Source organism: Anopheles ziemanni, chromosome 3 (genome assembly GCF_943734765.1).
Source record: "Anopheles ziemanni chromosome 3, idAnoZiCoDA_A2_x.2, whole genome shotgun sequence".
Classification (NCBI taxonomy): Eukaryota; Metazoa; Arthropoda; class Insecta; order Diptera; family Culicidae; genus Anopheles; species Anopheles ziemanni.
In genome coordinates, this window is record NC_080706.1 from 5,578,503 (window position 1) to 5,590,989 (window position 12,487).

The 12,487-nt window shown below is 45.6% G+C and overlaps 4 protein-coding genes across 4 annotated transcripts; 2 read left to right on the plus strand and 2 right to left on the minus strand.

The window, feature by feature from the left end:
• Positions 1–575: 575 nt before the first annotated feature.
• LOC131290084 (protein dispatched) lies at positions 576–5,542 on the minus strand. The gene is made up of 9 exons (XM_058319468.1): positions 5,389–5,542; positions 4,759–5,314; positions 4,281–4,693; positions 4,113–4,204; positions 3,757–4,034; positions 3,406–3,688; positions 3,114–3,346; positions 2,888–3,042; positions 576–2,809 (listed from the first exon to the last, which is right to left on the minus strand). Exons 1-9 carry the CDS (start codon positions 5,518–5,520, stop codon positions 1,256–1,258), a joined length of 3,696 nt encoding a protein of 1,231 aa, XP_058175451.1. The 5' UTR covers positions 5,521–5,542; the 3' UTR covers positions 576–1,255.
• An 887-nt stretch (positions 5,543–6,429) lies between these two features.
• Positions 6,430–7,794, plus strand: LOC131286298 (uncharacterized). The gene is made up of 2 exons (XM_058315232.1): positions 6,430–6,609; positions 6,676–7,794. Exons 1-2 carry the CDS (start codon positions 6,506–6,508, stop codon positions 7,481–7,483), a joined length of 912 nt encoding a protein of 303 aa, XP_058171215.1. The 5' UTR covers positions 6,430–6,505; the 3' UTR covers positions 7,484–7,794.
• LOC131286299 (histone RNA hairpin-binding protein) lies at positions 7,520–9,003 on the minus strand. Its single transcript, XM_058315233.1, has 5 exons — positions 8,808–9,003; positions 8,561–8,663; positions 8,073–8,433; positions 7,879–8,001; positions 7,520–7,806 (listed from the first exon to the last, which is right to left on the minus strand). Exons 1-5 carry the CDS (start codon positions 8,961–8,963, stop codon positions 7,788–7,790), a joined length of 762 nt encoding a protein of 253 aa, XP_058171216.1. The 5' UTR covers positions 8,964–9,003; the 3' UTR covers positions 7,520–7,787.
• An 811-nt stretch (positions 9,004–9,814) lies between these two features.
• Positions 9,815–11,628, plus strand: LOC131287007 (WD repeat domain phosphoinositide-interacting protein 3). Its single transcript, XM_058316022.1, has 3 exons — positions 9,815–10,170; positions 10,244–11,119; positions 11,199–11,628. The coding sequence occupies exons 1-3, from the start codon at positions 10,104–10,106 to the stop codon at positions 11,303–11,305; spliced, it is 1,050 nt and encodes a 349-aa protein (XP_058172005.1). The 5' UTR covers positions 9,815–10,103; the 3' UTR covers positions 11,306–11,628.
• The last annotated feature ends 859 nt before the right edge of the window (positions 11,629–12,487 follow it).

The following is a 12,487-nucleotide window of genomic DNA, read 5'->3' on the forward strand; positions in this document are numbered from 1 at the left end:
AGAACCGATGAATGAATTCTTATATTTTCGTACCATATGCTCTTGGGGCGCTACAACGTACGCAACCCGCGGCCTACTATTTCCGGTTTGTCTGTCTGTTTGCTTTCTTGTTGCATTTCACCATTTGCCCTTCTAGTAGTAAGTAAGGAAGTTTTTGTACATTCTCCGGCAATTCCACTCTCGCTACTTATATTAGTTTATATTTTCTTTAACACTGTAAAACCTGTTTCTTCCAACAATAATCGAATATTAATAGTATGCTTTAATAGTACGTATGTATGTATATATATATATTTGTTATGTTTTTTTTCATATATGTATCACAAAGTGGTTCCACTAATTGTTTCACAACATGCATATGTGTATCTCCTACGTAAGTAACGTACTGGCCACTGCCTGCAAAACATTGCAAAAAGAAAAAACAATCTTCTATAGCTCTACTTCTCCGATCTTCGATCCATGAAAGTCATCTTCGCTAATGGTAGCTTGACTTTAGTATTCGCTTTTTCCATGGGAAACCAAGGAAAGCAAAAACAAAAAATGAACTTTCAACTCTTGACTAATATTTTCCTCCGGTTGACATGTTTCTGCTGCCTCCCCCGAACATCGATATGAAGCACACGGTACAGCAATACCTCCCAACCAATGCTCCTTAAATGTGCTTGTTCAACGAACGCCGATTGCGCCACACTTTCGTTAATTTGTGTAAATTTTTGTAAATTCATTTTGCTAAACATGTCTTGTGTCACGGGAGAGAGAAGTAGCGGCAGAAGTTGGCTTTAATCTCTCCAATTTTTACTCGGCAGTTGTAAAAGGATCGTCCATATGTTGCCAAAAGGCAGTTTGAATAAATTATTTTATTCAAGCCAGACATGTTCACGATCGGAACAGACAAAAATTAACGCTTTTAAAATATTCATCATTACTTCACACCCCCCCCCAATTAATGCTAGGATTATTATAGTCCATTTACATACATACGCCCTACGTGTCAAGCAAAACCGTTGCCCTAAACAATGACCCCACCGTGGGACAGAAGTAAACTTGGTTGAGGGAAAGAGAGTTTCGCTATGATCCACTCACTAAACGGTCATATTGGGTATTTTTCACTAATATCTATGCATGAAGTCGAAGTTAACATTAAGTACATTCCGCCTCTAAGTACGTCTAAACACGTGCGTGGTGCCAAACGGCACACTAATAATACTTCAGATATACGGCACTCCCTCTTCTCGGGGTTTCCATTGCAATTTAACTAAGCTCCACCGCCGATCGGGGCTATTCGAATGTCTATGTCGTCTGGAAGCACCACCGTGATGGCACTGGCCGTGGAAGGGCTTTGCTCACGGGGTAGCGATTGCTGCTTCTTGAATGCCCGATCAAAGTTGATCGGACGCGCAATGTCCAGGTTGACCGGCTTGATAATCGAGTTCGACGTGAGCGAGTCAAGCTCGTGCGACTCCGATCCGACCAGATCTCCGGCAGCCGAGCTCGAGTTGGAAAGAAGCTGCTCCGACACGGCCCCTTTCTGATGATGATGGTGATGGTGGTGGTGATGTGGGGCACTCTGTCGCGTACCGTCCGGATCGAGTTGGGCGGCAGATTTGCAGGCATCGGCACTGGCGCGAAATGCCGTACGAAGTTTTGGATACCGGAACTGACCGAATCCGTACTGTGGCCCGATCAGCCGTAGTAAGCTCATCAGGAAGAAGGTAGCGTAAAGCCAACTGATTGACATGACGATCACGAGAAACACGCCGATTTGTATGTAGGCCAGTACGCTCGACGGCAACATCAGTGCCCCGGCGATACCGGTCGTGATGGCCGCCATCGCCGTTGGGCCTAGCATTCGCTGCAGGGAGAAGCGCGTCGACGATCGTCGGTCCGATCCGTCGGTCGAAAGTCTGTAGTGCACGCCGTAATGCAGACTAAAGTCGACCGCTAACCCAATCGCCGTGCTGACCGCCACACTCTCGAGCACGTTCAGCTTCCAGCCGAGTAGGACAAGCACGGCCACGGTCGTGAGGATGGTGAAAGTGACCGTGACGATCGCGTACAAGCTGATCAGTACGTTGAGCGTTACGAGCATCAAAACGAGCAGTGCTACGGCCATGGCCATCGCAATGGCCACTATCGTGCCAGTGGACAGCGTATCCTGGAGATCGAAAAACTCCAGCTCACTGATGAACCAAGCGTTTGCCATCGTCGGTGGTGCGTCACGGAGCTGCTCCGCCAGCCACCCCTCGACCGAACGCACAAACGCATCAATCTCCGGATAGGACATGGTGAATACCTGCGTACTTTCGTACTCGATTACTACCGCCTTCACAACCTTACCAGTGTCCTCCGTTTCCCTGTCATTTCCAAACTCCACCAGAAAGGAATTGCGGTCAAACTTCGGCCCGGCCACGCCAGGTATGAAAAACTCCCGAGGCGTCTCGTACAGCGAGGATATCGATTCCGGCAGACACTGATCGAATATGTCGGGTGCGAAAGGAAACGGGGACACCTCACAGCACGGCGTCCGGTCGATTTCGCCCATCGAATCGTTGCACCGGCGCGCCATCCAACTGATAAAGTTTTCGATGAAGCAGTTAGGAAGCAGCAGCCCGTAGCTCGTCTGGTAGAACGTTTGGTTTTTGATGCGCCGGCAGAACTGCAGCAACCAGCGTTGCGACTCCGGGGCACTCATGTTGAACGACTCGTCGAAGAACAGATCACCGCGCTGCTCCGGATCAAGAAAATTCCCCCGATCGACGGGCAACACACCCCATACGAAGCGAAGGGGGATCTTGAAACTCTCGGTGGTCTGTCGGGAGCAAATAAAATAAAGAATAAAAGCATTGTACATTTGCCTCGTATAAGAACAGTCGGTCGCCATACTTACGGTGTACATCTTCTCGAACCAAAACATTTCCTTGTACTCACTGTCGTACCGCTCGAACGGATGGTTACTGATAAAAAGTTTAAAATCTGGCGAATCGGGAAGACGCAACTTTGGCCAGTGAAGCACTAACACACCACTGAAAATGCCGATTGTTCCTAGCACATTCAAATGAAAAGAAAGGATTATTCAAGTAAAGGAAAGTAAAATGCAATCTTATGGGCCTCACCAAGCAAAGAAATCCACAACCATGGTACGCCAATCACCAGCCCAATGATGGCGTCTTCGAGGCGGCGGCTAAACTGGGCGAGGGCAATAAATGGTACACTGAATCGGTGGGAGACACGGGCGAACGGTTTGAGCAGCATCAGGCAGGACATTCTTTCCGCGATGGAAACAGCCGCCGGTAGCCAAGTTACCATGAGGAAGTAGTTGGCCATCACAGCAGTGCCGGAAAAAATGCTATCCAAAAAAGTAAAGACATAAAGTTTTTGCTACACCAACCGACGATTGCTTCCTACCCGAAACACCGGACCGCAGTGATGGAGCTCACATAGGACGCGTAAAATGCAGCCGCCGTCGTGAGCGATGTGACAAGCATCGAGAGCGCCGCATGCCGCAATGTGCTGCCCATAATTTCCACCAGCGTGTCCGAATTGCCACCACGTCCTGTGCTTTCCGCGTGACATGCGGCAGAGGTGGATGGAACTATCGGTATGACGATGCCACCACCACACTTCATCCGATCGACGATGGTGCATTGCCATATTTTTAAAAAGATAAAAGCATCATCCGCTCCAATGCCTGGGGAACAGATTTATGATAGAGATTTAGCAAAGAGGTTATACATTTCATCTACTGAGGTCACTTACCTACGACAACGATGACCGCCAGCAGGTTCATGAAGGGGAAGAATGTAAGCTCGAATATGAAGGAATAGATGAAGTATGCGATTCCGAGCGAAAATGCAACCGCGACCACCGTCATGAGTGTGACGAAAAGCGATCCAGTGTAAAGCCACATGCACAGGACGACAAAGACACCACCCAAGCCGATCAACCAGCCATCCCGCAGTAGACATTCGTCGAACAGTGCATTCTTTAAGCCCATATCCATGGCAACGACCGCGACAAGATCGTTAGCGAGGTTACTGCAATGAAAGAAAAGAGCAAACCAAGCAGCTGGCTATGAAACGAAATCATAATTCAACTCCATCTAAAGGACTTACGCTTGGCTTAAACTATGATAAAATTCCATCGACTTTGTGCTCCTGGCGACGGGCAGAAATATCATGGTAACGTTCAGAAATTCCGCAGATTCCTGTCGAGACAAAAAAAAAAAAAAAACCATTAGTAACCTCCTTGGTCATTAACCGTAGGATGTGTCCCATCCTTACATTTTGTCTTATAAAATCCACATTCGCCAAGTAGTGTAGAATGTTGTACACGGCGTTGTGCTGTTTGCACTCACTCGGCGCAATACAACTCGACCGCATGCAGTCATTGCTTAGCTTCATGTTGTGGTAGTACTGGAAGCAGTCGAACAGGAGCGTCTTGACCATCGCCACATCTTCCTCGTTGAGCTCGAAGCAGGACGACTTGTTCGACAAAAAGGTGACGTAGTTCACGATTGACCACGGACGGCAGCAACTGTCGGATGTCAGTTCGCGTTGGCAAATACCCGCGTAATGGTCGACGGTGACCACTTTCTGCTCCAGTTCGCACAGTGCCAAAAAAGCGTTCAGCTCGAAGAGTGTGTCGTTGTAGTTTTCATTTTTCCTCTGCACTACCAGGTGGGCATATTCTTTGTCTTGAAAAATGGAATAATTGATGTATGTTGATCTTTGCTTGTCCTCTGTCGTGTTCACTACTTACTTGGCGATTCACAGAAAAATCCATCCGATGGAATGTGAATTTCAATCGGTTCCGGTGGCGGCCGTAGCTTCCGCAGCGTGTCCCATTTGGCCCGCTTCTTTTCCATCGTTTTGTTACCAATCTCCTCGGTGTAGAATGATTGATTTCGACCGTACTCCCACACTTCCTGTCGGCCACCGCCACCCCGCTGCACTACCGTTTCGTTGTCGTACTCCTCGAAGCTTATTACTTCGCCGCCGTTTGTTGCTACCGCTTCTACCGTTCGGTTGTCGTACAGTTCCTTCAGGATCCTTATGTTTTTTCCCAACTTGCTGTGTTTCTTCTGACCTGCCTCGGTCTGGTGGGGTACCTTCTTTTTCGATTTCGGTTTCCGCCGCTTCGGGACGTGTGCTCCATTTCCTGGCCCCGTTTTGTGCCTCAGGTTGTTGATGTTGCTGTTGCCATATGAAAGTTCTTTCGGATTTGCCACCAAACGACCTGATGCGCCCGTTTCCTCCAACAGGTTCCGCCATGCTGTCCACCGTTTACCGATCGAAGTACCACGGGCTTCAAACCCCTGCAAGGTAGAGGGAACAAAATCACAGTTGGTATGGATGCAAAACTAAGGACACAATACAAATTATACTTTACCAAAGTTGGATCATCGAAGTCCGGCAGTTTTCGGGTAGAAAGTGCAACGACGATACATGCGATGGAAAATATTCCTACCGCTACCAACACCAAGTGGGGACGGCGGGCCAATAGTTTGTAATACCAGTGCATGTTGCTTGGGATGGTACATTGATAACACCGGACGCTAGCCTATAACAGGGGCGGGAGGGGTTGAAGAATGTGTTACTACTCTACTTCCGCGCATCGTTAAAAATAGCAAAAAAGGATACGCAAAGGGGGGGGAGTTGAAAAAGTGCATCAAAGCCATGTTATTTACATTTATTTACGCTGTGTAGTTTACTCTACTTCACGCAAATCGTATACTCTCTCACTATCAACTACTACACTTGCAGAACTTTCGGAAGGTCCTGCCTGTGTCCGTGTGTGTGTATGTGGTCTGAAGGACAAGCTGTCTACAAGGAAGTACATTTTGCAGCTACTAATTTTCTACCAGCGCCAACTATGCTTTGTTTTCCACACCAAACTATTTTTCCTTGCTTCGAAAATGCTCTGTTTATTTCTTAATTTGTACAACACACCTTTATGCTTGACCATGATGTCGCGCTGATGGTTTTGTGGAGCTGGTTGGCCTCAAATGAATCCTTTTAAAGTACCAACCAGTTGCTGTGTGAATACCAGGGCACCCCGGGCAATTGAATAAGCATATTTTCAAGCCTTTTTTGACACAATCTCACACTTTCTCATGCCTACAGCCACCAAACACTAGACGAGCAGCGTGCAAAGTCTTAAACCATGGTTCGGAGAAAAACTAGACGGGTTTTCCCCCGGGAAAACGGAAAACTTGCGACACCACTAGCGGTTCCGTACACTTTGCTCGCGTTCGGCAGGGAATATGTGTACACCGCCGACGCATGTTTTCACTGTACGCCTTGCTACACATAAAAGCGCATAGACTCACACACGTACATGCTGTCAAACATTATTTTCGTTCGATGTGTGCGTGCGGACAGTTTGTTTACATTTTTTCATCCCTGAGGACACAACATCGGAAATAGCGGATCGATATCGCCAGGGAAAAGCGCGAAGGATCGCTCTGGTTGCCTCCTTGAACATTCGGCTCGAAATCGTTTGCACAATGACCACGGAACCATACCGTTGCAGTTATACGTGGACGGTAACGGAAGGAGTCTCGGAGAAAGAAGTAACCGTGCAAATGTGCGAATCACCTTCGCCTGAATTGTAAGTTTTCACTGCGTGGTAAAGGCGCTGGGCGACCAATACCCATTTTTTTCTACTCTCCAACAGTGCACCAATCGACGAGCTACTAGATTTGGATCGGTGTTTAATTTTGAACGGATCGGATGGGCAAGATTCGTGCGAAATGCGCCTTAGTGTGATACCACTGTACCTGCCGCGAGCAATTTCCTTGGTGGTAGAATGTCCTGTGATAGAGTGCTACCATGGCCGATTGAATGAATATTACAAAACCTACCACGGGGAGCTGGTGTACACCCTCGGTGGCGTCAAAGTCTTTCGATTCGATATACGTATTACGACCGATCTGGATGAGTTGCAGTTGAAATTTATCACACCGAAAAATGAGCCTCTGTGCCTCTACGGTACTCGATTGTATCTAGCGCGCAACCCAAATCCTCTACACAGTGCGATGCTCCGAGGGAGAAGGATTAACCCGGCAAGTGTACAGCAACGCCTGGAGGATACGGATTTGTCCGATAAGGCGGAAAAATGCAAGCGGCTCGTGCTGGGCGCCATGCAATCTTCCGAACAGAACGTTACGAACAACAATGATCAGCCGCAAGCTCCGGCAAAGCAGACAACCGTATTACCCGATACGATAAAAGATTCCGAAGGAAATTTGACGAACCTTTTCGGTCAGTTGCTTCTTCCGGGACAAAACTCTCACTCTGCGGTGCTGGAAATGTTCATGAAACAGTACATTGATCAAAAATTTTCCGAGTTAGAACAAATGTTCGAGATGAAGCTCTCCAGCCTGGAAAGTCGTCAAAATAAGAAATTAGATCAAATACTTACGTTATTGCAAGGGCAAAATGTTGATAGACCGGCAAGCCAACCATGTGATGCGGTAGAATAAATGTTCTTTCCTACGGTTTGTTATATCCAAAGGGCATCATTTGTTGTATGTTTATTGTGACAACGCAATTGTAAATAACATTAATTCCAGAACGCCGAAAGCCTTTTCTGGTGGAACATTCAAAAACAAAAGTGCGTTTAAAAAGAGATTGAAAATGTTTGTACATGCATATAGCTTTCTCTTTGCCGTTATTGTACACTCGGTGGGAGTATATTAAAATAAATACAAGAACCACAGGATGAACCTTCCACTAGAACAATCCATGCCCTTTTTCAGTTATCCTCTTATTTCGTTTCCGGACGTTTCATTCATCATCTTCTAATCTGCGAGTGTAAAAAAAAAGATTATTATTATCAATCCCACACAACATTAGTTATGAAATTGCTGAAACGTACTTGCTATTGGGATCGTAGCAGTGTAGTTTCTTACGCCAAATTTTTACAAGTCCGTCCCATGCACGTCGACTATATTTCAGTTGTTTTTGCGGTGTTCTAGGTTGTTCTATGGTGCGGCTATGTCTTCAAAATAAACAGAGAAGATAGTTATTTACTAGCAGTTCACCGGGATTGGAAAACCATTATTTACTTACTTTGGCACTTGTTTGATGTAATTTTCATAGCCCAGGGTATTTTTCCCATAATCGATCTGCTTCTGGCGACGGGCTAGAACTGCCTCATCAGTTTCATATTCCGTCTGCTTACGGCTAGTGTGGCTGGATGTACCGGAGCTAGAACTTTCACGTCTTAATCTACCCACGCCATGATCGAAGTCGTCTTTCTTACTTCTCTTCGAATACGCACTAGATTCTTCACTGCGATTGTAATCCATTCCCGATGGATTCCCTTCGTCTAGCTCATCGCTACTCGAGTTGCCGGATAGGCGTCGCTTGAAGGGAGATTTAATGAGATCACTTTTAACCAGCTTCTCGTATTTCTCAACATTGGCAGAATCTGCAATGGCAAAGAGGGACGCGTGGTTCATAACCTCAAACTGGCACTAAATACTTAAGCGTCCAGTTGTTTTTTTTTCAACCAGACAAAAGGGCACTAAACTAGAAAGTGCACGAACAACACCTACCTAGAATATCTATCTCGATTTGTCGCCCGTTTGAAGCCTTGCACAGACTGGACATCACAACCTCGTCCTGTGGCGTACTTTCACTACCCGGTTCAGAAAGTTGCTGTTTATACGGAGTCCCAGGAGAAAGTAGGAGTGCGTAAAGAAATCAAAAGGTATTGTATACGAACAAAAGGCACATACGAAATAAAGCAAAACTTTACTCCACTTGCAATACACAAACACATCGTTATGCTGCCGTACGTACCGATGACACTTCGAGTGCTTCTTGCTGTTTATCCCGCGCTAATTCCATTCGTCTTTGCTCCTCTTCTTCTTCGATTGTAATTTCGTACCAACTTTTTTCAAGATCCCGGTTGTTTGCGTTGTCCCCAGCAGGACTAGAGCCGTATGGTATGGCCATAGGACTAACGGTATCCTTGTTTGGTCGTAGGTGTTCGTTTGCGAGCTAAGTGAGAACGGTGGAAATCATGCTTGTGGAATCCCACCAAACACCCGATTGAAAACTACTTACCGCCATGGTGTGTTCGGTTCTATTTAATTTTTCAAATGTAAAACTAGCTTAAAAGTTTGCTTTTGTTTCTTCTAAAAGTTATTTTGCACAGTACTTCGATGCTAGCTACTCAGCACCAGAGTTTGTCCTATTCCCACACTTCCGATAATCCAAATTGTTCTATCCAATTGGCATGGATAGCTTTGGCATACACAAACAGTCCAGAACGGTTTAAATTCTTTGCTAATATTCGGTATTCTAAACAGTGTAAGAATACGCTCAATTTCTGATAGTCAACTTAAGTAGAAATACGTAACAAGCGTAAAAGCTTGTGTGTCCGTCTACAACTAGAACCACATCGTACTGATTGCTGAACTTCGACGGGGAAGCTGAAGTAGGCGGGAAAACTGTAAACAAACGCGCCATTTATCGCAGCTGTCAAGCGGCTTGTCTGTCTTTCGTGGGTTTTGGACCATGATCTTCCTTGTTTTGGAACATATTCTCGTGCATTTGTTTCTGCGTGGTCATTTTTACGCCGTCTATAATTTACCTCTTTGATCTCAATCGCTATTCCTCAGATTAATATTTTTTCTACTCAATCATCTCACATTTTTAACGAACTTTACATATAAGTCGCAGATGTTGTTCCAACCAAGGAGCATAAATATTTCTTTGCCTTTTTGGTTGTCAACATTTTGTTCGCTATTCTACTACCTTTTCCAGCGTTGTACAAACCTCGGCAGTTGTTGTTATGACGGATCTTGGGATTATCGCTTTCTCTACACAGTAATCGTTTGTAATTTTCGCTTGCCAGCTGCGGCTAAGAATAACCACTGATAACTGATTAGTGCATATTGGTGATCTTCATACGACAGTAGGCGGGTGAAGTAGATAAAATTACATCAAACGCAGTACTGTCGTTCAACAAACAACGGATTGTTGAGGGGAACGAATCGATCCACAAGTGATGACGCAAAGAATGTTAGCTTGAATTGCAAGCAAACAAACTACTGTAGCGACTGCATAAGGGTAGTGACTAATATACGAAAGATGAATCTTGTCGATTGTAATCCGTACGGGAATGGTTTGCTGTACGCGGGATTTAATCAAGATCAGGGTAAGTCTGAGCGGTGGCGAATGGAAGAATGATGGTGGTTTGAATTATTTGTTCGCGTTTTGATTGATTACAGGTTGCTTCGCTTGTGCGACCGACAATGGCTTCCGCGTGTACAACTGCGATCCATTGAAGGAGAAAGAGCGACAAATCTTCCCGGATGGTGGTGTGTCGTACGTGGAAATGCTTTTCCGCTGCAACTATCTTGCCCTAGTTGGAGGGGGACTGCGACCACTTTATCCACCGAACAAAGTACTCGTCTGGGACGACCTCAAGAAGGCACCAGCCATTTCTCTTGACTTTAACGCCCCCGTCAAAGGCGTGCGACTGCGGCGTGATCGTATCGTGGTGGTGCTGGAAGGAATCATCAAGGTGTACACATTCACCCAAACTCCCACCCAGCTGCATGTATTTGAAACGTCGAAAAATCCCCAGGGCTTATGCGTGCTCTGTCCGAACAGCACCAAATCGCTGCTTGCTTTTCCCGGTCGGCGCACTGGCCACGTACAGATCGTCGATTTGGCAAACACGGAAAAGGCCCCACATGAGATTATCGCCCATGAGACGGCAATCAGCTGCATAGCGTTGAATTTGCAAGGTACCCGCTTGGCCACAGCCAGTGACCGAGGCACGTTGATACGAATATTCGACACTAGCAGTGGTACCAAGGTGGCCGAGCTGAGACGAGGATCAAATCAGGCAAAGATATACTGCATCAATTTCAATCATCAGTCCACATCCGTCGTTGTCTCTTCGGACCATGGAACAATACATGTCTTCAACCTAGAGGAACCGAGCAAGGGACGTGATGGAGGCCCATCTGGAGGAGGTGTTGGCGGATCTAATCTGCTTGCTCGATACTTTACCAGCCAGTGGTCTTTTTGCAAGTTTTCCATCCCCCAAGGACCGCCCTGTATTTGTGCATTTGGATCTGAGAGTAACTCAGTCATTGGTATGTTAACCTTACATTCCATACGAATCTTCCCGCGATAGATTGAATTTTTATTGTCTAATTGTTTTCATCTTTACAGTGATATGCGCAGATGGACACTACTATAAATTTGTCTACAACAACAAAGGAGAATGTTCGCGAGAAGTATGCTCGCAGTTTCTTGAAATGTCCGACGATCAGACGTAGAAAGGACGAGGTCAATGCGAATTCGAATGTAGCTTTAAGCTTCGAGTACCCACTGGAACTACTATACCTATCTCCACAGTTATAGGGTGAAAAACCGCCCAATTATTAACAAAATTTGGCGAAATCGGGTTAAAAGATGCGAAGAGAACAAAGTTATAAGGCCTGTATTGTAAAAGAATGAATATGATGCAAAGATCAAACGATCGAAGGACAAGAAGCATATTTAATATTTGATGAAATTCCTGCAGAACATATTCAACTTGAAGATTACATGAATGTACCGTGAATATGACGTGAATTGAATACATTTACACGTGCTTGGAAACATCATAAAGTTGTTTTCGACCTTATTTGTTTGCCGAAATGTTTGTGTTTTCAAAGTTTTTTTTTTAAATTTTTTCAAAACATTTAAAAAGTTGTTATGGATCCTTTTCTGAAAGAACTGTAAGCTTGTCCACTCCTACGATCCATCCCAAACACGGTGGATTTTATTGAAATCCAGTAGTATGGAACTGATTTTATTTTACTTTAATCATTTAAAATTTCGTTGTTATCCCTGCAGTTTGGGTAGGAAACAGAAAAATCGCCTGTTTCAAACAAATCGTTTTCAATTGTCAAAAACATAGGCTAGGTTTTCGACGCTATAGTATAAACGGTAAGATGCCGGGGGCTTAAGGTGTCAAAAGCTCCAAAAAAGCTATCCCCCCTACCAGCGCTATAAGCTTCGACGATACGCCAACCAGTCGGTTACCAACGGTGATGCGGGGCGGTACACGTCGCCTACCGTACGGTTGTTGTTATTGTTGATCTTGTTGGTGTTGCCGTAGCGGTTCTCCTTCTGCTGTTTGGCAAGTGCTTCCGCTTCGTGTGTTCTTGTTCGAACGTTATTTCGTTTTTGCCTACCTCCGTCGCCACGGCCAACTGCAATTTGCAATCCATGTTTTTTTTGTTGGCCAGGCGGGACTTCTTTCTTGCCTCGCCGTGCGGCGTGTAGTAGTTTCTTCCCGTTGCAAAGGACACTAATTCATCAACGGTGGTAAAAATCAATGCCAATCGCTTTCTTCGTGGAACAAGGAAAAGAAAATGGGTAGAACAAACAAAATCAGGTCGCCGATGGAACTACAACAACGTGTCGTCGTGCCGATCTAATTGGATTAGGAGTAACACCTGCGGTACTGTTTG

What these genes read in the sequence shown, in the direction of transcription:
- LOC131290084 (XM_058319468.1), bottom strand. Translation starts at nt 5,520, where the DNA reads ATGCACTGGTATTACAAACTATTGGCCCGCCGTCCCCACTTGGTGTTG. An exon ending in ACTTCGATGATCCAACTTTG is followed by an intron (nt 5,315 to 5,388) that starts GTAAAGTATAAT and finishes TCTACCTTGCAG; the next exon opens with GGGTTTGAAGCCCGTGGTAC. An exon ending in ACTGCGGTCCGGTGTTTCGG is followed by an intron (nt 3,347 to 3,405) that starts GTAGGAAGCAAT and finishes TTTTTTGGATAG; the next exon opens with CATTTTTTCCGGCACTGCTG.
- LOC131286298 (XM_058315232.1), top strand. Translation starts at nt 6,506, where the DNA reads ATGACCACGGAACCATACCGTTGCAGTTATACGTGGACGGTAACGGAA. An exon ending in GAATCACCTTCGCCTGAATT is followed by an intron (nt 6,610 to 6,675) that starts GTAAGTTTTCAC and finishes ACTCTCCAACAG; the next exon opens with TGCACCAATCGACGAGCTAC.
- LOC131286299 (XM_058315233.1), bottom strand. Translation starts at nt 8,963, where the DNA reads ATGGCCATACCATACGGCTCTAGTCCTGCTGGGGACAACGCAAACAAC. An exon ending in AAGCACTCGAAGTGTCATCG is followed by an intron (nt 8,664 to 8,807) that starts GTACGTACGGCA and finishes CCGTATAAACAG; the next exon opens with CAACTTTCTGAACCGGGTAG. An exon ending in TACATCAAACAAGTGCCAAA is followed by an intron (nt 8,002 to 8,072) that starts GTAAGTAAATAA and finishes TTTATTTTGAAG; the next exon opens with ACATAGCCGCACCATAGAAC.
- LOC131287007 (XM_058316022.1), top strand. Translation starts at nt 10,104, where the DNA reads ATGAATCTTGTCGATTGTAATCCGTACGGGAATGGTTTGCTGTACGCG. An exon ending in GGGATTTAATCAAGATCAGG is followed by an intron (nt 10,171 to 10,243) that starts GTAAGTCTGAGC and finishes GATTGATTACAG; the next exon opens with GTTGCTTCGCTTGTGCGACC. An exon ending in TGAGAGTAACTCAGTCATTG is followed by an intron (nt 11,120 to 11,198) that starts GTATGTTAACCT and finishes TCATCTTTACAG; the next exon opens with TGATATGCGCAGATGGACAC.